The sequence below is a fragment of the Peromyscus leucopus genome, chromosome 3, assembly GCF_004664715.2.
Source record: "Peromyscus leucopus breed LL Stock chromosome 3, UCI_PerLeu_2.1, whole genome shotgun sequence".
NCBI lineage: Eukaryota > Metazoa > Chordata > Mammalia > Rodentia > Cricetidae > Peromyscus > Peromyscus leucopus.
In genome coordinates this window covers 82,298,556-82,324,461 of record NC_051065.1, presented here as the reverse complement: position 1 = coordinate 82,324,461, position 25,906 = coordinate 82,298,556, and the positions used below count along the sequence as shown (strand labels likewise).

General features: G+C 37.2%; 1 protein-coding gene across 3 annotated transcripts in view; it reads right to left on the bottom strand.

Moving 5' to 3' along the window:
• Positions 1-419: 419 nt before the first annotated feature.
• Smarcad1 (SWI/SNF-related, matrix-associated actin-dependent regulator of chromatin, subfamily a, containing DEAD/H box 1) overlaps positions 420-25,906 on the bottom strand; it is a 72,682-nt gene continuing 47,195 nt past the window's right edge. For 2 of the 3 annotated variants that reach the window (XM_028880754.2, XM_028880753.2), the window contains exons 10-24: positions 24,839-25,038; positions 18,778-18,868; positions 16,299-16,398; positions 15,395-15,454; positions 15,225-15,300; positions 13,231-13,366; positions 12,566-12,703; positions 9,715-9,810; positions 9,505-9,622; positions 9,059-9,180; positions 7,568-7,756; positions 6,814-6,932; positions 5,654-5,836; positions 4,515-4,624; positions 860-2,124 (exon numbers count right to left, since the gene is read on the bottom strand). In XM_028880754.2, the coding sequence (XP_028736587.1) occupies positions 2,063-2,124; positions 4,515-4,624; positions 5,654-5,836; positions 6,814-6,932; positions 7,568-7,756; positions 9,059-9,180; positions 9,505-9,622; positions 9,715-9,810; positions 12,566-12,703; positions 13,231-13,366; positions 15,225-15,300; positions 15,395-15,454; positions 16,299-16,398; positions 18,778-18,868; positions 24,839-25,038 (1,800 nt within the window). In that variant the 3' untranslated portion in view covers positions 860-2,062. Of the gene's footprint in view, positions 2,125-4,514; positions 4,625-5,653; positions 5,837-6,813; positions 6,933-7,567; positions 7,757-9,058; positions 9,181-9,504; positions 9,623-9,714; positions 9,811-12,565; positions 12,704-13,230; positions 13,367-15,224; positions 15,301-15,394; positions 15,455-16,298; positions 16,399-18,777; positions 18,869-24,838; positions 25,039-25,906 lie in introns of all 3 variants that reach the window. The other variant, XM_028880756.2, reaches the window with a different exon arrangement.

Sequence of the window (25,906 nt, the reverse complement as noted above, 5' to 3'; positions counted from 1 at the left end):
AAAATAAAATCTACTTCATGCTGGGCATTGATGGCACATGCCTCTAATCCCAGCACTCTAGAGGCAGAGGCAGATGGATCCCTGAGATCAAAGCCAGCCTGGTCTACAGAGTGAGTTTCAGGACAGCCAGGGCTACACAGAGAAATCCTGTCTAGAAAAACCAAAAACAAGCCAATAAAATGCCTACCTCAGTTGGTGATGATATTAACACCTTGTGGCTTTTGTATGCTTTCTGTAAATAATGGGCTGTGATATTTAATGGCACCAGCCCAATGAAGGAACATCTAAGGATTCATTCTAAGTAACAAATCCCAATTTATTGCCAAGCAATATCTTCAACACAAGATGATCCCATTTCTGCTCAATATTCTATATTCTATGTGGAAGGATTGAAAGAAGGTTAGAAACTATTACAAAGGTTGTGAAATACAACAATGATCACAAATATTTTTATTAAGCCCGAAACATAATAACAGAATATTACAGGGAGACTCCAACCACATTTCATTAGAAGAAATATGAATATAACAAACAAAAGAGCCTACTATGGGAGATACATTCATACAGCAAAGTTAAGAAATTCACCGTGGCTTTAAGAGGTATGTTTCCCAACAACTTGCTAAGTGACCTGGGTACTGTGATCAGGAGGTAGCATGGACACCTGCAGATTACTGGTAGCCCTGTAGTGCTGATATTTCATATATATTCATACAGCATCAAAACTATATCTAAGTCAGGAGTTCCGAGTCTTGGGTACCTAAAAAAAAGCACTGCAAGATCCTATCAACCTTCTAACAACTTACCTAGCACCTTAGCAGTCAGGACGTCTTGAAAAGTAAGCTCCAATAATTAAGAAATCTCTCATTTATAAATAAGTTTATTTATAATGATATTTACATAATAAAAACAAAACACATAAAACTCACAAGTTGTACAAAGAATCTGGTGTATAATAAAAACAGCAATATAGACTGACAGGCAAAATTTAAAGGAATAGTTAATAAAGACTGAAATATCATCTAGACAATTTTACTTCTAAATTTCATTTTTGTCACCCACACTGATCCGGAATTGAACAATGGCTTCTCTTCAGTGGTCTTGTATTGGAAATCCTGGGAACTGGTAAATTATATTTTGGTAAGAATTTATAATGACCTATGTCTATGTGCTGCCTTAGCGTGAAGTCACACGCAGTCTCCTTTGAAGTGAAGGAACTTGAAGTTAACCTGCTCTGCTGGCCTAGAAGAGCATCCGCAGCAGTTGCCGGTCTGTGTATGGTAGCAGGAAGTATGTGGAGAACTGCAGCCGAAGTGACTGGGCAACAGCAAGAGAAGCAAAAGCGGGCGAGGAAAGAGATGGCAGCACACACCAGAGCAGGCGGTTAGTGAGCACACACGTGCAGAAAGAAAAGGAGAGGAGGAATGAGCCACAGCGCAGGAGAAAGGCTTTAGTTACTACCCACTGGAAAACAACTTAGTGCCTAGCCAAACAAATGAGTCTAACACAAGTAGGAAGAGGACCTGGGGATGTTAGTAGATGGAATGCCACCTTTCAATTCAGGCTAAGTTCTTACTGACATTGGTGAACATCTGCTTCAAATAGCAATAAAATGAAGGCTAAACAACCTATACTGCTTCATTCTTTAACATAATAAAAACTTCAAATGAGACAAGCAAAAACAAGACATAAGCATTGTCAAATAAGGCACATGTAAATCTACACACATTATCCAGTGAAAGACAATATATATATATATTTGGAGGTAGAAATAATTACAAAAATACTGACATTTCTAAAGCATTAGCATATTTGTTACAAACAATCACCAACTAATAATCCCCATTCAGAAAACTGCTTTGTAAAATGATGATTCAACATCTTCAGGATGTGAATATCTGGAGAATCCAGTTAGTGGCAAAAAGCTGTCCATACTATGAGAAATGCAACATGAAATTATAAAAAGTTACAAATGCTCATAAACCCCATGGTCACTGTGATGTGAATGTCCTTGAGTGCACCAAGTTGATATTTCCTCATCAATCGGGACTTCTGAGTTCTCCCTTCACAGGCCCATTGACGTTTTTAGTAATGTGGCTATATCTGCTGGCATATTCCCTTCATCAGCTGCAGGTCAGAAAATGATGTGAAACATTACACAGAAATATCCAGGCTTCTAAGACATACTTCTTTTTTTTTTTTTTTTTTTTTTTTTTTTTTTTTTTTTTGTGAGTTCCTACCTATAACTCATACCCAGTTTGTTTCAGCGTCATCTCATTAAAAACCCGCCCTTAGGGGCTGGGGATTTAGCTCAGTGGTAAGCGCTTGCTAGGCCCTGGGTTCAGTCCTCAGCTCAAAAAAAAAAAATCTGTCCTAACCATGCAACTGAGTTATTCATTTCCTAATTACTGGCAATGGCATAGCTGTGAAGTCACAAATATTTCTAATGTGTGCAGCCATAAACTACAAATGACTTTATGAGTTACACAGCTGAAATGAAGCACAATGAATCACTTCTCACACAAAACTACAAGAACACTTTCACCTGCAGTATTCTCTGGTAAAAGACACAAATGTGCAGGGCCCAGAACACTGGACAAACCCTTAAGGAGTTCCTGGATCCCCTTCCCTCCAAGCTTATTCAACAGACCTGAAGACAGTCCATGGTACCAAGTTTTAACACTTGTCCTAAACTAACTGGTACCACCCTAAAGAAATGCAAGGAGAGCAAAGAGTGTCTTTTCAGGGTAAAGATACTACAGACAGAACAAAGTAATATCTAAAGGGTAAACTTTTGTAGGACCCTGGTTTCAAAAAAAAGTAACTATAAAAATATTATAAGGGTGCTGGAGAGAGATGGCTCAGCATTTGAGAGCACTGGCTGCTCTTCCAAAGGACCTGGGTTCAATTCTAAGCGCCCACATGATGGCTGATAATTCCAGTTCCCAAGGATCTGACGCCCTCTTCTGGCCTCAGTGTAAACTGCACAAACGCAGTGTACAACATACATGCAGGCAACACACACACAAACACACACACACACACACACACTCATAACAAAGTAAACAAATCTCATTAAAAAATATTAAAAGGACACTGGGAGAAATCTCAGTAGGAAATGTGATTATATCTGAAAATCACTTGCTTGAAACAACTCAGAAAATATTTGTCTAAAATCCTGAGTGCTGGAGAAGAGAAAGTAAGCACAGACTGTACCCATCAAAGCTGTCAGTCAGTGAGCTTTCCTTCACACTATCTTTCCAGCATTTTTATATCAAAATTTCTGTAATGAAAGTTCAAAAGTATAATTAACCAGTTGCTTTAAGAAAGAATCCCACAATTTTTATCATAAAACAACGGTTCTCTGCTTAATACAACTAGAAGGCTTGTTGAATTAGCGTACCAACACCACAGTTCCTAAGCACATAAGTGCAATAGAGAATTTGGAAATCTCCATTTCAAACTGGCAGGTGCCCAGGTGATACATGTAACTGCAGAATCTGAGCCCAAGACCAGCTCTAGAGAAACAGACTAAGAGGAATCATGCTTTAACCATGCTGTCAATATACACACTCATCTACAAATGTGCCTTCATTCACAGGGCAAAAGAACTCCATGTGAGAGAAAGGAAGGAATACATATACTCTAGGCCCAGCATCAGCAAGTCTTTTTAAAAATGAAAGCGGCCACAGCTAAAGATACAATTCTTACAGTTGAAAGTAAAAAAGGGTAACATTGTATCCTTAGCTTTATGGGCAAGAAATAAAGCATCTCCTGTTGCAAACAACAACAAACAGGTAAACACCTTTCACAGAACAAAGGAAACACACAGGGGAAGAGGGCTGTGAGCTCCCCAATGTGCTTGGATGAACTCACGAGCTTAAGAAGGACTCTCAACAACTGAGCCATCTTTCCAGCCCCATTTGCACATTTCTATCTCTTCAGTTTTAAATTATGTGACTATACTACTCATTAAAAATCACACACAAAAATAAAACATTTAAACTTAAAATTATCTTTTTTAACAGTGGCATAGAAAGGAGTCATTTACTTGAGGTTTCTAAGGCCCAAGTAATTCAATCTGAAAAACGTCATTAAAAATTTTAAGTGTATTTTATTGTACTCTCTTTTGATAAATATTTACTAGTAAAAATAAAATGATCTAAGTATTAGGGCTCTTAAAGTTACTTACATTATAAAATACGTTTTCAACCTTTTGAGTTGATAATGTTACTCATTTAGTGGACAAATCATAAAATTGTGAATGAAGCTATAGATCAAACTTGATTTCATTTTGGGGATATTATGGTGTCCATTATATGAGATGGAAGAGACAGATGTTTTCAAAATCAAGGTGTTTTTATCAATTCTGGCAAAAGAAATCTTAGTTACTGTTATACTTGACATAACTATGCACATCTTTTCCTATTTTGTCCTCCAAATCATACAAGCTAGTTAAGATCTCTGGTAATCTATACTTTAATAAATATCAGCATTTCTGCTTACAAACAGCTTACCTTCATCTATTGTGGTCATATCTTGTTCTAGTTTCAACTTCTGTTGGTTAATTTTTAGCATGGACTCTTCAATGGTTCCTTGGCTTATTAATTTAATAACTAATACTTCTCTAAAAATAAACACATGACATTGTCCATATGTCACTAAAGTTATTTAAATAAATATTTCTAACAGTTCAATAAGACTAATAAGAACAGTAAGCAAATGACTCTGACGGTTAGAATAAGAATGGCCCCCATATGTTCATGTATTTGAATGCTGAGTCACAACCAGGGAGCGGCATATTAAAAGGATTAGAGGTGTGGCTTTGGAGGAAGTGTGTCACAGGGGTGGGTTTGAAGTTTCAAAAGCCCATACCAGGCCCAGTGTCTCTCTGCCTATGGACCAGGATGTAGAACTTTCAAGTACCACTCCAGCACCCACATCTACCATGCCTGCCACCATGCTCCCCACCATCACAACAATGGATCAAGCCTCTAAAACTGTAAGCAAGACCCTAATTAAATGCTTTCTTTTATAAGAGTTCCTTGGTCATGGTGTCTCTTCACAGCAATAGGACAGTGAATAAGACAGACCCATAATTAACTTCTTTTATTCAAACTACTTGAGACTGGCATTTAGAAGTATTAAAACATCCAGACATCCATCCTTTCCTACTGATCCAAGAGAACAGAAAAATATGTGTGCTTTGAGAATTACTGATAAAACCTCATTACAATGGAACTGGAGATAGTTTGGTGATGGAGCATTTGCTAGACATGCATGATTGCCTGATTATATTTTTCTGGTTTATTTTTAGCCCAGGTCTCTATGGAGCCCAAGCTTACCAAGAACTTGCTTTGTAGGGTCAGGCTGGCTGGCCTGAACCTTGTAGCAATCTGATTTAGCCTCTCAAGTGATGCATATAGGCTACCACTACTGATAATATATGTCTCGTAAACTGTAAAACTAATTGGGATGGAGGTAGGAGGCTAATTTAATTACTAGAAAATGAATGAGTATACAGTACTTTACATAATGGATAGCATCAATGTATGTTGATTAAAAAATAAAACCTAAAGACAGAGCATCCAGCACACATTCTGTACTAATCAAGCCAGCACTTGATGAAAACTAAATTTTAACTGACAATACTTACTTAGTCTGCCCAACTCTATGACACCTGTCTTCTGCTTGTTTGTCATTGTATGGATTGCAATCAATGTCATGAAGTATGACGACATTTGCTGAAGTCAGATTTATTCCTAATCCACCAGCTTTGGTTGACAAGAGAAATACAAAGATATCCATATCTGTATTAAACTCATCAATTAGATGAATCCTATAAGACAAATGGATTAGGTTCAATTTCACTAAATGGTAAATACGTAAAACTGAAAACAATCACTTCACATGGAAAGCAAACCTAGGGGCCATACATACATTTTCTTCCCATTACATCTACTTTCTTCTGTCCTATGTCTAAAGACCCTCTCATTTTAGTTCAACCATTCCATTTGATTGACTGAAATACTATTTTATTTTTTGGGTACTTTGGATTTGGCTAAAGAATACTCATCCAGTCTAACTTTCTCAGCTGTCTGACAGCTACCAGTAGACAGCAATACACCAGATGAACCAAGAACTGCATGATCTGATGGCATCCCAGGATTTGTTTGTCATGACTCTGACTGTTAACACTAATACAGGGGGAAAAATTCACCCTAGCTGATAAAAATAAACCAAGATACAAATGCCACTTAAACAGACTAGAAAAATTATTCTACTTTCTTCATTTTTAAAAAAACCTGTAAAAACTTGTTTGGGGGTTTGTTTTTTGGGGGGCTAGGGGGGGTTGAGGGTGGGCACAGGGGCTGGGCTGGCTTCCAATGTTAGATCCTCCTGCCAAACAAGAACTTTTATTTTTAAAAGTTTAATAAACCTTCAAAATATGAAAAATCTGAGCTTAAAATAATGTTGATTAAACAGTAAGATGCCTTAAACATAAATAACTTTTAAAGGGGAAAAATTCAGGGCTGAGGCCATGGCTTGGTTACAGAGTATTTGCCTAGCACATGAAACGCCCTGGGTTTAATCCCTAACACTGCAAAAATAAAAATAACATAAAAGGGGAAATTATGAAAAGCATACAATTCTGGGGGGAAAAAATTAAAGGAAAATAAGACACACACACATACCCCATAATAATTTGAAATAACATAGGCTGAAACTAACTTATAACGAGAAATTTCTATGAAATGCTCTCTCATTAAAAATGCTAGCAGGTGCACAAATGTGGTGTCTGACAGTAATACCAACCTTTCTGAAATCTGAGTCTTTCCATCTAATCGGAGGTACCTATGTTGATGATGCTTTAAGAGAACCTCTAATATATCCAGCATCATGGTGAACTGGCTGAATAATACAACTCTATCACCCTGTGGAAATACATTTATGGATTAGAAACAGGAAAGTAAAACCATTATACTACCCAAAGCCTTGAGGTCTACAAAATAAGGAGTTCTTTAAAGAGCCTTTTGGCAACTTTGCAGAAAATTCTTCATGATAAAATTATTTAGCGTTCATTAATTTTTTTTAAAGTAAAAATCAAATAATGATACCAAGGATAAATGTATTTTTTCCTTGTATATGGATAAATTCACATTACTTCTGAACTTCAGTAACTGAAGTTTAACTGTCAGGTTTTAAGTTGAAGGTTTGATTATTATCTCCTTTTTATAATAAAACAGCATCATTCATCGAGTCCAGCTACATAATCACTATTTGGACATTAACACTGAAAATTTGAGCTATTTCATACAAATTGCAGTATCATTTGAAGACATCAGTTACCTTTGAAATGATAATTAATACTTAAAAAATTAACACACAGGTGATTTAATCTGACTTTTATATTTTCTTTGAAGTTCTACAGAAAGAAAGATATGTAAAAGCAAATATTCTAAACACTAAACTGCCTGGGATAACAACAAAAGGAGAGTCATTCTTTCTAATGCTCTCTGCTTCAAAACTTCAGCTGGGCAGATACAGAGACAGTCATCCTTTTAAATACCTTCTGTTTCAACTCAGACAAGATGCATCCTAAGGCTCGGAATTTCCCAGAATCTAAGATCAAATCCATGTCTAACTGGTAATTATTAATGTGTCGATACTGTTTACAAAGTACATGTAGTTCAAAGTCTGTCATAACTTCCATGTCTTCAAAGATCAGGTCAGGGTTAGCCTCACAATGTGTAGGTTCCTTTTTAAAATGAAACACAACAAAACATAATACATAATTTATAATATGATGAGAATAATTTAATAGGAACATTCCAAATTTGAAAAAATACCCAAACCAGACACCATTTTAGTACAACAGATTAAGAATAAGAAATGTGTATTAATCTGGGGTATCATTCGTAACTTTTCTAGAGATAGCATGTTCAAACACAGAGGAAAAAAACTTTTGCTTGTATTTGTCTGAACACTTCTTATCAAGATAACCATTTCTGCCGGCGGTAGTGGTGCATGCCTCTAATCTCAGCACTTGGGAGACAGAGCCAGGCGGATCTCTGTGAGTTCGAGGCCAGCCTGGTCTACAGAGTGAGATCCAGGAAACTACATGGAGAAACCCTGTCTCAAAAAACATTATTAACATATAAAAACACCCTTTGCTCTTACTATATAAATAATTATTCTACAATTTGGAATTTAAAATTGAATAAAAAAAATTCAAAATAACCCTGGCAAAGTTATCTAGAGGTTTACAGGAAACAAGAGTAGTATCATGATGAATGCTAACTAAAAATGAGTCAAAGTAACACAGGCAGAGAGAGTCCATTATAGGAATTCTTCGTATTTTTGTGTTTAAAATGTTCCATAAATTTAAAATATCAAAATAATTAAAAGACAACTCATTGCATTGAACACAGATTTGTCTACAAAAAGAATAAGGAGTTAAGAAAGAATGAGTCTAAAATAAAGCCTAAACTGACAAGAAGAAAAACACAACAAAGGAAAAACAAAGTGGAGAAAATAAATGAGGACACTATCCCATTAACCAGGACACATATCTGAGGATCTTTTAGTTTGGTTTAGTTCTCTTTTATAAAACTTAAAAATGTGTATGAAAGCCTAGCTGAAAAATTAGCAAACTTTTCTCATAAAGGGCCAGGGGTCAATTCGTAAATACTAAGTATTTTGGGCTTGGTTGGTATACTATTCTGCCCCTACAGTGAGAAACCCTAAAAGAACAACACAGATAAATGGGCATGCTTGTGTTTTAACAAAAAGAGTTACTGGCCCAGTTTGCTGACTCTAGGCCTAATTATATGCCCTTTCTCTTTTGTCCCTCAAATTATCTTTGCCTATAAAATGTATTTAAGAATAGGGCTACAGATAGATGACGCAGAGCTTGGGTAGCATGTGCGAGTCCTGCAATGGTTCAAAGGTGAATATGCCCAATGTTTCAGCAGCCTGACTCTCAGCATAAGACCATCCTAAACATTTCCCAGTGTTATCAGCAAAGCTCAGCGAGAGTATAGCATAAGCCCTTCCTTACCTTCAGCATTAGCTGAGACATCTCCTTCAGCTTCTCAGGTGTATAATACTGACGATGTAACAAAGGGTGATTGGCCATTTTCCTCAATTGCATCATGACATTGCACATTTCTGTATTTTTTTCTGTGATCCAAAGAATATACATTAAAAAAAAAAGAAATCAAAGTGAAAGGGAACTATTACTAAAGTCTACCTCAATATTTCTTTAAGCTAGGCAATGGTAGTAGACACCCAGCACTCAGGAGGCAGAGGCAGGCAGATCTTTGTGTTTGAGGCCAGCCTGGTCTACAGAACTAGTAATAGGACAGCCAGGGCTACCCTGTCTTGAAAAAGAAAAGAAAATTTCTTCAAATCCCAGTTGACTTTAAAAAGATAATTACCCCTAATTACCACCCGCCCTAGTCTAAGGTCACGTTCCCATAGGCTGTGGACGTCAGATAGATGTACCTAGGTTGTTGATGGACTTCTTCAGTCTATTGAAAAGGCCCCAGTAGAGCTGCTCCTGCTTCTCTGACATTGCACACAGCTCAATCTGATCCTTCTTAGGAGGCAGCTGCTTGAGAACCTGGGAAAGGAAAATCACTTCATGATTTTTCTAAGAAAACAGAATTCTTAAGAAAAACATTACATCCCCAAAACACCAAGATGAAGAATTACCTCCTCCTTCACTCTTCTGAGAATAAAGGGCTTTATGATTTGCTTTGCGTGTGCTATTCTCTCCTTCTCATAGATGCTCTGCTCATCTACTGGTTTCTAAGCAAAACAAAAACATCTTTTAAATCATCACAACAATCCCGTATTACAATATGCATAATCTGCAGACCCTCGAGTCACAGATGGGAATGCACATTTGACTGTTGGGGCTTTTCCCCTATGCAGTGGTATGGGTCAAACTCATGGCCTTGGATATGACAGGCAGGTGTTTTACACTGAGCTATTGTCTGGTCCCAGAAAGTCACTTTTAAATTCTGAGTTGTAATCTATTTAAAGCTCCATATATATTTTGAGGTTTCATGTATATTATCATATATTTTACTGAAGAAATAAATCTGAACCAGACTAGTTGATATTTAGACCTAATCATCCAATTCAGTCACTGACTGAATAGATCAAATGAGTGCACACGTTTAAAGAGAGAGAACAAGAGGATGAGGGGACAACAAACCATGTCTTTGTTTAAAAAAAAAAGTCTTTCCCAAAGTCAATATAATGTGATGCAAATCACAGGAATTAAAAACAGGAACAGTACCCAGTCAAAGCTAGTGCTTTTAAAGAATTACACAGTAGCAAGGCGGTGGTGGAGCATGCCTTTAATCCCAGCACTCGGGAGGCAGAGGTAGGCCTGGTCTACAGAGCAAGATCCAGGACAGGCACCAAAACTACACAGAGAAACCCTGTCTTGGGGGGAAAAAAAAAAATTACACAGTAAAGCTTTATGTGAAGGGTCCTGTAGACTTAAGAGCTGGAAGAGTAGTTCATAAAATCTTCCAGTCTATTTCTACAGTTGTACATCAAATGGGAGCAATTAATCAGTAAACATCAAACAGATAGATGATATGCAGTGCAACAATCCATAGAAACAATCTTATAAGAAAAATACACATCTTGAGTCTAGCAGAAATGGTGCTCCAGCTCAGTGGAGAGGTACCAAGTGCTGGTGGGCACTAGGACCAGTCAGTGGTCCAGAGATAAGCCAGGTTTACAGGAACAGACTAGCTCAGAGAGCCCTGGACACATAGCAATGGTTAGTGGACATCGCAGTGAAAAGATTAGGGTGGCCCTCAGCCTTAAACAAGTGCACAGCTTTGAACAAGACACTCAAATCACCCCCTGCAAAGCTGACAGGCCATTCTGGAAGAGGGAATAAAAAGAGTGTAAGAGTCAGATGATGGGAATGAGGACTATGAAATGCTGTCCTATGGGCAGAGCATGGCCATGGCACTCATGAACTCACAGCAATGGAGACAGACTGCCTAGGGGGCCTACATGAAACAGAGCCCCTAAATATTTAGTCACAGATGGGAGCAGGGGTCATTAGGCCTGTCCAGAGGAGCTAATAGTAGTCAGAGCTGCTGGGGAAATCAAAGTCACTGCATTCATGCTATAGACACTGGTGAGTTATCAATGCTCCAGTAAATATGGATTTGGTTAAGCCCCGTGGGTTGCCAAGTAAAAACAGTAGATATGAAAGTGGGATTGGCACTTGGTGAGAAGAGGGTAGCAGATGGAGGTAAGGGGTTAAGAGAGGGCTGGGGGATGAATATGACGAGAATGTATTATAAACATGTATGAAATTATCAATGAGTAAATTAATAATAGTAAAACAATAAGGTGGAGAACAACAGAGGAAGATACCTCATGTCAACCTCTGGCTTGAACATGCACATGCACAAACAGAAAAGTCAAAGAAGGCCATCTTAAGGATCTCGGGGGTGGATCTCAAGCTTCAAGCAAGATGCTCAAGAATGAAGCTGCTTAGATAAGGTCACTCACTCAGCTCAAAGCAAAGAAATGGAACCCCCTGACTCCAGTTAACTCTCTTTGCTTGTAGCAGGTGGAGAAGAAGAGCCATGGAATGAAGCAGTAAAATAGAGCTTCCTGCACAAAGCACTGGGCATCTTCACATGCTCATATTCTCTATTAAAATCTAACAATTTAATCATGATAGTTTCTGTAGACACAGACCACAAGAGATTCTTATGAAATGCATCTAAGTCTGAGAACACACTATTTTCCCTCTCATCAGACTATACATGGTAGAGTCATAGATCTAAAGGGATGTCAGGGAGTCACTTGGTTAGTATCAGGCTTCTGGGTAAGACCTCTAAGCTCTACTCCCAGAAGCCTCTGGCTTCCCAAGACAGTGCCTAGGCAGACAGGATATCTGGGTATCTGGAAATCCTAAACTCTAAGACCCTAGCTCTAGCTTTGGAAAGGCCAGTCACCCTCTCCAAGATGGAGGACCTTTCTGGTTTAGGTACTAAGTACTAGATTTCAGTCTTTGTCTTTTAGTTGATAGTATTATACAAGTTTTGTCTTAATAATGGTATTTTGATAAAGATAACTGTATAAGATATTAAATTTAGTAGAAGCCGAGCCAGGCGGTGGCAGCGCACGCCTTTAATCCCAGCACTTGGGAGGCAGAGCCAGGAGGATCTCTGTGAGTTCAAGGCCAGCCTGGGCTACAGAGTGAGTTGCAGGAAAGGCACAAAGCTACACAGAGAAACCCTGTCTCAGGGGGAAAAATTAGTAGAAGCCGAATAAAGGATATACAAGGAAAAAAAAAATGTATTTACTCAACTTGTTAGGATACTCAAAATTCAAAACTCCTGAATACTAATAATAGAATTGATCATTATTTTCCTCCACACTGTGGTGGATATATTTATACACAGGTATACCAAGTACTTCAGCTCATGTGATAGCACGTGTGCCATCGACCCAAGAGTAAAAGACAAGAGTCAGAACACCACCTCCACAGTTGAGGAAAACAAACATGCATGCTCACCGTTTTAGATGAAAACATCCTTCGGATCTCACTGGTGCTGCTACTAAACATGTGTGGCATAACAAAATTCAGCAATGACATGAGTTCTAGCAGATTATTCTGCACAGGTGTACCCGTGAGCAGTAAACGGTTATTGGCCTGAGAGTGAAGACAAAACTTAGATTAGTTTTCTTTAAGCATCTCTCCTTCCCTTCTTGTCTACCTTGTCCAGTAAAGAACACAAGAAAATTATAACCATCATTAGCAGTTTTACATTCCATGTAGAAGAGAGTTGAGATACTGATGTCAGTTACTAATATCTGCTGTACTTCAGGCAGAATGTGAAACTGCTGGTCACATTTGGAACGGAGTAATGTCTATGAGGTGGTGAAAGATGAACCATACTTGATATATATAGCCTGTCGTACAAACTGAAGCTCATGTGCAACACAGTACTAAGAGGTTTTGTCGGTTTTTGGTTTTGGTTTTTGGTTTTCTTTACATTTTTAAAGAATTAATGAAGAAAGAGAAACAAGTACATGACAGTGGCCAAGCAAAAAGGTCCTTAAAGACAAAGTATGCTGGTTCCTTGATATAGAATTTTGTATGTGTGTGCTTGCGTGTGCATGCGCACTATGTTAGGGAAGGTAAATTTTATCACAACCATTTATAAAGCACATTCTCACATTAATTGTCATTAGGTGCTGGTATCGGATAGAGCCCATATTCTTCAGCATATGGCCTTCATCGAAAATTGCATAATTCAATTTCAGCCGTCGAAAGAGACTGCGATCATCAGAGCTGCTGATTGCACAATTATACCTGGGGCCAAAGAAAATGAGTTGTTTCAGATTATGCATACATTTAGAGGCTTAGAGTTTACTAGGATACAATGTAATGTGAGTTTTAAAAACATTTTTCTTAAAAATGTATTTAATGGGCGGTGGTGGCGCACGCCTTTAATCCAGGTGGATCTCTGTGAGTTCGAGGCCAGCCTGGGCTACCAAATGAGCTCCAGGAAAGGCGCAAAGCTACACAGAGAAACCCTGTCTCGAAAAACCAAAAAAAAAAAAAAAAAAAAAAGTATTTAATTACATTTACTTATTTCTTGTTTGTTATATAATTACATTTTTGACACCAAAGGCATAGGTGTATACATCATGTTCTTTCCTTCCTCACATTGTCAGGTCCACGGACAATTGCCTTACCTACTAAACCATCTCACTGGCCTCTAAATTATTTTCTTTTGACATTTTTTAATAGCTCTAACAAGACAGCAATAAACAGTCAGCTCTCAAATACCAATGTATTTTTACTGAATATTTACATATGTGTAACCAAATTATGCAGTATTAACAAAAAGGAAATTGAAATGTCACAATATTAGACAACTCTGACACACTTGGGAAGCAGCAAATTTGAGAATAATTTAGAAATAATCTAGCACTGCTGTATACTTTGCCCCATAAATTTTTCCAGGAAGCAGAGTAAAACACAAAGGTGAAATAGGAAAGGGTCAAAGAACTAACAACCAGTTAACACCTAAGAGTTCAAGACTAGATATAGGGTCTTTTGACTTAAGAAAAAAAATGATAAATCTCTTCAAAGGGGGTGGGCTGCAGAGACGGCTCAGCAGTTAAGAGCACTTCTTGCTCTTGAACAGAGGACCTGGGTTCCTTTCCTAACACCTATACTGGCAGCTCATAGCTGCATATAAATACAGATCCAGGGGATCTGAAACCCTCTTTTGGTCTCTGCTGACAACTGTACATACACTTAGGCACATATGCTCATATATGAAATTGGACAAATTCAACAATGGACTCCTGTAGAAGATGGCAGTAATAAAAATTTAAATGTCCTATAAAAATATTAAGCTTTCCACCACGTATTTACACTCATAGTTCCAAGCACATAGTGACTATTTAGATATGTTGAAACTGGCTGTGGTGCCAGCCTGACATCTATCTCAGCACCTGGCGGAGAAAGGCAGGAGGCAAAAGGATCAAGAGTTCAAGGATGTGCTCAGCTACGTGAACTGGAGATCAGCCCACCTAAATGAGACTCCCCAACTCAAAAAGGTGAAAGAAACAAACAAAAGGAATTAGTTTCCTCGTATTCCTTATTCTGCCCAAATTCAGATTTTTCATTTGGAGTAGGAGATTTCATTATATTTATTATCTATACTTATTTGCAAGTTACAAATATAAATTACTGGTACGAGATCTCAAATTTTATCTTAAGCTTAACTGAGTTTTGTTATGCTCTCAATTAAATGAACAAAATTTTACCCCCATTTTTTTTAGTGAGCTACCAAAACCAAACAAACTCAAACAAAAGGCCTTACACAATACATTTAAAAGGAAGTGCCTTCATTGTTAGCATAAATCACTCTATCACTTCTGTTGCACAGTCCCAGCATAAACTAACTTACACATTACTACTACAAGATATTTTTCTAGCTGAGCATGGTGGTACATGCCTTTAATCCCAGTACTTGGGAGGCAGAGGCAGCCAAGTTGGAATTCAGCTTAATCTACATAGAGTTCCAGGCTAGCCAGGACTGCATAAGGAGACCCTGCCTTTAAAAAAAAAAAAAAAAAAAAGAAAAAAGAAAAAAAGAGGACTATACAAATTCTCTCCACCTCCTCCCCAAATTTTCTTTGTAACAATTACTCACGTTGTAACAATTACATTGTAATCTTCATATTTATTATGGATGTTGAATCTAATTTGTTTACGTTCTTCTTGAGAACCTAGAATTTTAAAAGGAAGCATACTTTAATTGTATTGTGTTTAATTATATATTTTAATTTTGAAGAATTTTAAGATGAAAACCAAGTGACTTACCATAGTAACAGAGCACATTTAAAGTAGGACACCATAAGTTAACTTCTCTTAGCCAGTTATCTATAAAACACAAGAGATGATTTGAATCTGCTATTACAGGATTTATATTTATGAAGTCAATTTTGCTTTGACAACATCACTATGAATATTACCCCTCAGGATTAAAATGAGAGGTTCTGAAGCGGCATCAAGGTCAGGGGAAGGGGCAGAAGACAACTTCAGTGAAGTGATAATTTCAACTCAGGGAGAGACGGTCTTTACTTTATACTTATATGCACAAAACACTCTCGTGCCAACTTGTACATTCAATTAATTCAGAAGCAGATTAATTACTTAAGCAGGAATTAAATTACATACTTCTAGATTCAATTTTTTTTTTTTTATAAAGTTGGGAAGGGTAGTAATACCGGCTACTCAGGAGCTAAGCCAGAAGGATCACCCTAGTCCAAGAGTTCATGGAAGCATGGATAGACAACATAATAAAGAGTTCCTTTCAACCCCCATCCCCTAAAATTGTATCATACTCTTTTATTTTTTGCATTTGGCTATTTTTTGTTCCCCCCACACAGACCTTGTGTAGCCAAGGCGGACCTCAAACTCACTACACTTATGAAGATGACCTTGAACCCCAATATTTCTAACTCTACTCCCAAGTATTTAAGATTACAGGTGTATGCCACCATACTCAGCTCCTCTGACTCCAAAAAGTAATTTATAAGTATTATGAAACCAAAATAAATGACTGTCAAGTTCTTTGAAAATATTGTTAATGAACCCAAACTCTCCTCCCCCCCCCACACGTACATTTATAAAAAGGAGAAAGTATATTCATCATCACCACCACATATACACACTAATATAAAACATCATGAAACACAAAGAGCTGTCCCCGGTATTTACAAACCTATGGTGGAGGCTGGAACAACAATCAAATGAGGCCCTTTATTACCCTCCTGAAAGAGGTATGCCAGGAATGCAATGGCTTGAATGGTTTTTCCTAGGCCCTAAAATTAAAAGTTTAAAAGACAATATATGAAAATTTAAAGTGAATGAAAATAAATAATTGAAAGAACAAAAGCAAAAGTAGCATTTCTGGGCAGGATTGATTTTTCCATTTCCCATAATCCACATCTGAGAATTTCTACAAAGTTTTTAGCCCTCAAATGAGATGAGTAGAACCTACAAATGATTCTATAACTTATTTTAATGAGCAGCATGGATGATGGATCTTAACATGGTTTATATATGACACACATTTAATATGAAAGAATTTTGCACTGTATTAGAAGGAGATTAATTTTTGATTATTATGGGCCCAGGACTGTGGCCTAGATGGACTGAGCTACATTTCATAAATAGAGCAAAACATATACTTAACTCTATTGCTCTGCAAGTGCACTCTTAAGGATAGATAAGAAGACCATGTTACATGGCAGTTAAAAAGAAAACCAACTCTGACATAATGGTAGCAGATGAATCCCAGCAGCATCATGTTGTACTGAATGAGCCAGACAGAAAAACTGTACAGTGTAGCCTGAGGTCAGCATCTAGTGACAGGTTTCAAAACTGAGGTATAGAGCTAGGCTTGGTGATCACATCTGTAATCCCAGTCAACTGGGAGGCTGAGGAAGATGTTCTACACCAATTTTAGAAGAAACAGCTTGGGCTATAATACAGAAAGTTCCATGCTGGCTTGGGAAATAGTGTTAAACCCTACTTCAAAACAAAAAGGCACAACATAAAAGGTCACTGAACTAGCACTTCAAGAGAGCTAAGTAGCACCAACCAACTGTCACAAACTGAACGCATTCTGCTGGAGTCCTAACACTCAAGGATACAATATTCAGAGGACTGGCCATAGGAAGAGGTTTAAGGTAAATGCAGTCTTGAAGGTGGTGTCCTAATCCACTCAAACTGATGTTCTTTTAAGAAGAAAAAGACCAAGGATTGGCACAAAGAGGCAATGACATCTGAGGACATAGAAACAATGTCAATGCTTGCAAGATAAGAGAGGCCTTAAAAGAAGCCAAGCCTGCTAGCACCTTCATCTTAGTCTTCTAGTCTCCAGAGCTGTGGGAAACAAACTTGTATGGTATGATCATGGTATTTTTGTTTTGACAAACTTAAATATCAGACAACTTACAAATTTGTGCTTTATGTATAAAACTTCACATCATATATTCTTTTTGATACCAAATATAATCTTAATATAGAAATAAAATATTTTTATTAATATTAGTTCTCAAAGATTATGTCATCTGGTAAGAACTTGATAGCCCATGGAAGGCAAGGCTGACATTCAATGCCCAGGTCTGATTCCAAAGTTCATTTATACAACTGTCAGGCTCTTTACAATTGATGTTTGTAAGCATTTTGAAATGCCTCAGACATTACTTACTCTTATATTGAATAAATAGCATCTTTAGTAAGTATGAAGTGACAGTGTGAGGCTGGGCAGTGGTGGCGCATGTCTTTAATCCCAACACTTGAGAGGCAAGGGCAGGTGAATCTCTGTGAGTTCGAGGCCAGTCTGGTCTACAGAGCGAGTTCCAGGACAGGCTCCAAAGTTACACAGAGAAACCCTGTCTCACCCCCACCTACCAAAAAATGACAGTGAGAATATGCATTACTGCATTTATTCATTTTTGAGACTCCAATGCGCAATGTGATTTAATGTACTCAGTGTTTATTCACCGGACACAACCTTTTCTTTGTTTGCTTGCCTTTTTTGTGATAGGGTTCACATGTAGCCCATGCTGGCCTCAAACTTGAAATCCTCCAGCCTTTGTCTCCCAAGTGCTGCATGCAACAGAGCCAGCATATAACTCATGTACAATAAATACTTTTTACAAGTACAGCTGAAGGAAGGTGGTGGTCATATCAAACTAACAGTTAAGGTCATATATATAGTGGTTGTAACAAATTTTATGAGTTTAGCTCAAAGCAATTGTAATTTGGGGGAAAATAACTTGGAAAGACATTTAATAAAATTACAAGGACACTGAAATGATTTTGCTGATATTGTCATGTAATGTTTACTTTGATATATAATCATAACCAGAAAGATAAGCTTCTCTCAATTGTGGAGGAGTGAGGATAAAACTACAGCAATAAAAACAAAGGAAGGGGAGAGTGTGTAAGATGCTGAAATGAGAGCAGTGAAAACCATAATGCCCAATGGAGGGCTAGGAAGTGGCTCAGTGGTAGGATGCTTGCCTAACATGCCCTGGGTCTCACAGCTCCACAAAAACAACCTGGCAACCAAAGAACAATAAAAACCATAAAAAAGCAAAACAACAGCAAGAGAAGATGCCATGTTTTAAATGTCAACATACTCTGAATGACATGTTGTATCACAAATTCTATTAATAGTATATACTTACCATTTCATCTGCCAAAATGCCATTGAGACCTTGTTTATGCACCAGTGCCAGCCAATTCAAACCAACCTTCTGATAGGGCTTGAGGGACAAACTGATAAGAAAAAACAAATATTACAGATTTATACTTTTATTAATTTTCTATACTAATGTAGAAATTTCTATTCTATAAAATTTTCTGACATTTGGGTTATAATGAACATACACACAAAAAATACCCAGAACTAGCTAAATGAGCATTACCTTTTAGCTTGAATCTTACAACCTATGTACATTTTAAGAAAGTAAATCTAAAACATAATCTACAATAATTTTAAAATCTCATAAAAATGTATCAAAGTTTGACATTTATTTCTTTTGGCAGTACAAATTACATAAAACATTTTTATATTTGGTCAAATCATAATACCACCAAGTTACTGAATTCCATAAATGATCAGAATATTAACTATGATAATACATTATAAAATTCACACATGTTCTAGAGAAGTAGATTGGATTATAATGACTGGACTTTTAAAACACTAAAGAACTTAAAAGTTTTGGAACTAAAGGCACAAACAAAATTTGTTCTTTTGCCAGGTTACTTAATAATGGCTTTGTGTAGTTCCAAAGCAACATATATGCACATATACATATATTTACATATATAAATTTGTTAAGCATCGATGAACACTGAAGTAATATGCAAGTGTTTTTAACTTGGAAATGCATCAACAAATTAATTCCTAAGAATAGTTTTGTTTAGAGAGCAATAATGGATGAAAACAACACTTTCCTAAACGTTTAAAATATTAAACTAAAATTAAGTCATTTTACTGAAAATCTACTATGTAATGAACACGTCATTTTTCAGATGTCACTTTATTAACTTTTTAAGAATGCTATAAAGTAGCTATTGTCATGAGTTTTTCAGATGGAAAAAAAGTGAGACTCAGGAATTTGGGGCTGGACAACTACAAATGTAAAGTCTCAGATTTTAATTTGGGAGTCATACTCAATCCAAAGCCTATTCTCATATACAGGAGGACAGCACTCACCACACATAAATGTGAAAGCCTGTAAAAAAATCCCCAGCTTTTATTCTGCCTCCTTAGTTTCTCCTACATACATTCTGTCTACATACAGAAAAGAGGTCTAGACATAAGCTGTGGCATGTAAGTGGCTATGGGGTTAAAGTCTGAAACCAAACATCTTTTATTCCAGTGAAGTGGGGTTCAAAGTCCTCCACCTTAAACACGAATCTATGTCTCAGCCTTGGGGGTTGCAATACATAAAAACGTTATCAGCATTTCTAAAGCCATCACAGTTATTTGCCCGCCTTATAAAAAAACATACCAATGTTACTCTGTGCTCCTACAGAGGCAATGAGCCTACCCATGCAGCACCATTGCCTTGAGAAGTGTGACAAGACTTTCCCGAGGCCCCAGGATTTAATCAGACCTAATCTAAAGCCCACCTTTCTTAATAACTTATTATTTTTTTTAAATGTGTACAGGTGTTTGTCTTTGCACCACATGAACTTCTGGTGCCTGGAGACCAGAACTCAAGTTGTAGGTGGTTTGTGAGTTGTTCAATGTGCTAGAAACTGAACACAGGTCTTTTGCAAAAGCAGCATGTGCTCTTAAGTGCTAAGGCACTTCTCTAGCTCCAAAGCCCACCCTTTAACTACAAAATAACAAAACCCAAAAGCTTTTGCTGACCGATCCTATATGGTCAAGTCAACACCTAATTCTCTATTATGTTTGAGTCCTTACCGATGCTTTCTTTAGTCATCATATACATATAAAGTTGATATTTCATGAAAAAAAAAATTGGTAAGGGAGAATTATAACATTTAAAAATATATCTGAGGGCTACCACAACACTCCAACACACAACCTATCAGAAAAAACAAGGAATAGTCTTCAACCAAAATTACAAGTTTTCGTCACTAATATAGGTTTAAAAGGTCTGTCAAAATGTTTATATACCAATTTTTAAATGTGGTAAGTGAAAAGCATCAACTACACAGAAATGCCCATTCAAGGAATATTGACTTATTTACAATCACAAGGAAGCCTAACTAAGGTACCTGGATTAGCATTTGACTAAATAGCTTTATTTAATAGGAGTATTTTGTTTCAAAAATACATACTCACATATAAGTGTGTGTGTGTGTGTGTGTGTGTGTGTGTGTGTGTGTGTGTGTGTGTGTGTGTGTATAATAAAATATTCATGCATATGCTCTTTGGCTACTTTTGTCTAAATCACATGACTGTGTTGCTTCATATGACATAATTGCTGCCTGATACAGATCCTTTCTCCAGAACACAAATGAACCAACGTAAAAGGATCAATGAAGATATAGGTAGGTTTAAAAAAGAAAATTTAAACTACATTTACTGGATGGAGATACGGCTCAATTGTTAAAGAGTGCTTACCTAGCATGGATGAGGCTCTGGGTCAGATCCCCAATACCACTTTAAAGGGGGGGCGGCACTCTAATTAACATGGCAAATTATTGAAATAGGTAAGCTATATTCTTTCTCCAGCAGGTCCTATTATCTAGATGCTATGTAATCAAACCTTCCTCTCACTTATTTTGACAATTTCCTAAGAACTCAATGACTGCGTGTGAACACCAACCACTTATTTACTGGTAAGAATGTAGGAAGTATTCAAAACTCTAAATGTATAATCTGACAAACATCTCTAGGCTGGAGGTTCTCTTGCCTGCCATGCAGGGAAATGCTACTACTTTAAGGTCTCCTGTGATTACAAAAGAAAATGAAGAAATGGATTATTTGGAAGTGGCTTTTCTGCTATAGGGAAAAAAGAATCCTCCCGGTCATTCTGATTTCTTCAGTGTGAAATGAAATAAGGCCTACATCTGCTGTGAGAAAAGCTAGTTTCAACATGACTTTCAAAGGAGTGAAAGGACAGAGCAGAGATGCCAGGACCACATATAATTAGTGTGAAATTAAAAAATGTGGAGCTGGAAAGCTTGTCTGAACAGTGCTCCACACAAAGATGAGATCTGCCATCCAACCAAAGTTTGTATCTTCTAAGCATGTCATGGCTCCTAAAAACATTACTATATTAGTTATTTCAATAGACCCATTCAAGTTAAACTATTTGCATTGACTCCATATCATGGCCTTTTTAAAAAAATATTATATTGTCAATGGTCCCAGCTCCTGTTTAAAAACAGGACAGAAAGCCTATCCTTTCAAACAAGATAAGGACTTTGATAGATTTAGCTTGGAAAAGACAGGCAAAATACTATATTTCGAACAAGTTAGAAATCTTTTCAGTGAGAATTTAAAACTGATCAATTCTGTATCAACCACTGAAGCTTTAGTTAAAAAAAAAAAAAAAAAACTATCAAACAATATCCAACATGCTTATTCTAAACAGGTGAACTAATTAAGCTGAAAATTGATGCCACTGTTCCTTACATCATTATCTTTTAACTTTAAACAAATTTAACATTGTGAAATAATGAGTATGAATAATAGTTTTGAAAGTACACATAACAAATTTTATTTTTCTCTACAGGATTTTTTTTAATGATTTGTTTTTATTATTTATGTGTATGGAAGGAAAGGGGTATATGAGTGCCCACAGAGGCCAGAAGAAGGCATCAAATCACTGGAGTGAGATGGATTTACAGGCATTTGTGAGCTGCCTGATGTGGGTGCTGGGAACTGAACTCAAGTCCTCAGAAGGAGCAGCCATCTCTACAGCCTGATACCACTTATAACATGAATTCTGAAATGTCTGTACCTCCAAAGGCAAATTTTCTCCTCTTAAAATTCACACCAACTTCCAGTGGAAAACTCAATACTTAGCACTAGCACTGCTTCCGTGTATACTTCGCCATAGAGGGTCTGCTTTGTTCAGAGAAAGATCCTAGGGCTGGGGATGTAATGCAGCACTGTAAAAAACGAGGGAAAGCCTGGGTTCTATCTCTGGCACCATCAAAGCTAAACAAAGATGCAGGTGTGGTAGTTGGTGACTGGACACTGTTTACCCTTGTAAGGCAAGGACCAGCTGCAAATGTTTCTCCCTGCAGCTGCAAAGGCTGGCCAGTCCAAGTAAAAACTGGGGGTACAGCTCAGACTTTGATCCAAGGAGAACGAAAAAATTAATTTCTCATCTATGAAGCATTTCATTAAAAACAAAAATGTCATAAAGAAACCCATCACTATTTATAATTAAACTATGGCTTAAAAACCTTAGTCTAAGGGCAAGGAGAGTATTACCTGACCACACTATTTAGAAGAGGAATTGGTGAATGTGAGTTGAGAGTTTTTATGTGATGCAGTAAAGTACTCAATGTTCAACTCCAAGTTATGATAAAGTGGACTCAACTGGGAAAGTCTGGCAGAGTGAAGAACTCCCCACGTCCACGCTGAAGAACAAGCAGCAGCAGCAGCTCCAACTACACTTAGGAGATGACTTTGCTGACATAGTTCTGTCTACGAAACACACAAAGGGCTTCTTTTGTGGGAGCTGCATCACGTTTCCCTACACCACCACATAGCACCCTAGAAGGGCACAGAAAAGATTCGAGCTTACTATTAAAGGCCAATAACCACATCTCTTTCTGTTTGCTTCATACTATGATTTTGAACTATTAACCAATGATCATCAGCAAACATGCTTTGATCACTGAATTAGAAAAATACAGGTGTAACTAAAAGCAACTAAGGTCATCATTTTGCCAAAACCCTAGTGCTAAAAACAAAAACAAATGCAAGAAACATTTTCCACAACCATAAAAGTACAAATACTGTAAACAACCTCTCTCTCTCTCTGGTTGTTTCCCCCCATGGCCCAAGCTGGCCTAGAACTCACAATGTAGTCGACACTGTCCTCAAATTCATGATGATCCTCCTTATTTTGGTCTCCCTGCTGGGATTTCAGGGATGCTTTTAAAGCTGTGCAACACTGCATAGTGTAGATCTACCATAATCTATTTTAACTATTCCCTGGTTTTAAGAACTTGGGCTATTTTCATAGTTTTGCCACCACAAAAAGTATAATAAGCCAAGTACAGTGGTGTGGATGGAGTACAACTATAAACTGAGTAGGTGAGTGAGGAGGATTGCCATGAAAATGAGACCAGACTAGACTTCAGAGTGAGCACTAAGCCAGCTAAGGCTATGTAGATTAAGCCTGTCTCAAAAACAAAATTAAAAAAACAAGAAAACATCAAAATAAGCAACTGCAGATATTTCCTGAAAGGAAGTATTCTGAACAGCTCTACGTTTCCAAACTACTTAAAATTAAGCAAATTATTAGAAGAAATAAAAAATTTACTTTTTCCTACCACAATCCTCCAATACCACCACATAAGCAGTTCACAATGACAAAATGCCACTTGAGTATTTACTGATGGTTGGATGGTTCTGGGGTTTAGCTTTTGCCAGGGCTCTGGCAAGGTATTATAATTTTATTGAGTAGCATCTGGAAGAAAGATATTATCTGCCATGTCCTCTCTAAGGTGTTTCTATCCCCAAGGAAACTGAAAAATCAGAGCTTTTCAAACTAGTTAAGAAACAAAGAAAGAGAAGCCAGGTGGTGGTAGTACATGCCTTTAATCCCAACACTTGGGAGGCAGAGGTAGGTGGATGTCTGTGAGTCTGAGGCCTGCCTGGTCTACAGAGCTAGTTCCAGGACAGTTAGGGCTGTTACACAGAGAATCCCTGTCTCGAAAAACCAAAAAAAAAGAAAAAAGAAAAGAAGCACAAAGAGGAAAACACTCAGCTTACAGAAGCATGGCTAAAATAATCCTTATAACTTTTGTGAATACACATAAAACTATCTATTAGCAGGTAAGGAAGACAAAGGTTACATAAGACTACATTATGATGCAACAGAATAAATAAAATACCCTGCTGGGGAGGGAACAACCAATGAAAATACACTTGTATACTACTATATGCCACTGAGAAAACTTAGGGAGTTTTCTTCTAATCTTAGTTGCTGAATCACATTTAATTTCCCTAGCCACAAGGCAAATAAATGTTCAAATACTTTATACAAGATCAAAATAACTGTGTTCAATTAATGATACCTTTGGTTTAGAATGGAGGGCTGCTCTATATTCCATCCGCCTCCATTTCCGGTGAGCATGGTCACTTGTTTGGTCAATTTATTTGAAATGTCTTCACATTTGTTCATAAGTCTTATAACTACATCCCTTTCTTGAATTAGCGTTTTACAATTCCATATCAAATCTTCAGATAGGCCATTGATTTTGGACATCTTTGTAAACTATGACATAAAAAAAAAAAAAAAAGAGTTTAACAGTTCAAATCCAGTAGCAGAATTCCATTTCTTTTCTACTTACCTAATTAACTTACTGAAGGTTTCATGCTATGACTCAGATTAGCCTCAAGACTGCAACCTGCTCGCTCTGCCTCCCAAACACTGGGTGACAGGAGTGCACAACCATGCTGGGCAGCCAAGTTCTTTCTTTGAGGGGAGAAAAGCTTGTAAAGCCTTATTCCTGAAGAGCTGAGTAAACTGGCTTTTCATATCCACATCACAATTCCTATGTGCTTCGCTCTGATATCCTGCCACTTCTAACACAGTAGGTCTCTTTCCACACAAAATACAGTCTCCAATTTATCACTCTGATACTGACAGCAACTGTTTCCTTATATTAGAAATACGAAATTTTCCTATTTCTATCAGCTAAGTTTTCCCCCAAAGCACAGCTTCATCCCTATGGGTAGAGATAACAGCAAAATGTACTGTGGGTCTAAACTCACTTCCATTTCCGTCATTTTCTGTGACGACAGAGTATTAAGATTAGCCTTAAGACATTTCTAGCAAAGTACAACCCACAAGTTTCAAAAACAGTTATTTATCATTCAACATATCAAGTTATTTATTTGTTTAATTCATTAATCAATTATTGAGGCAGGCTCTCATATTGCCTTGGTTTGGAACTCATAGAGATCTGCCTGCCTCTGCCTCCTTAGTGAATAGCATTAAAGGCATGTGTTATGACACAGGCTATTATCTTACATTTAAATTGAGATTACTAATTAGGAAAGTATCACAAAGCAAAAGATAATTTTAGGATCTAAGTGTATGCCACAGTGGTAGAGCATTTGCCAACATGTGAAAGACCCTG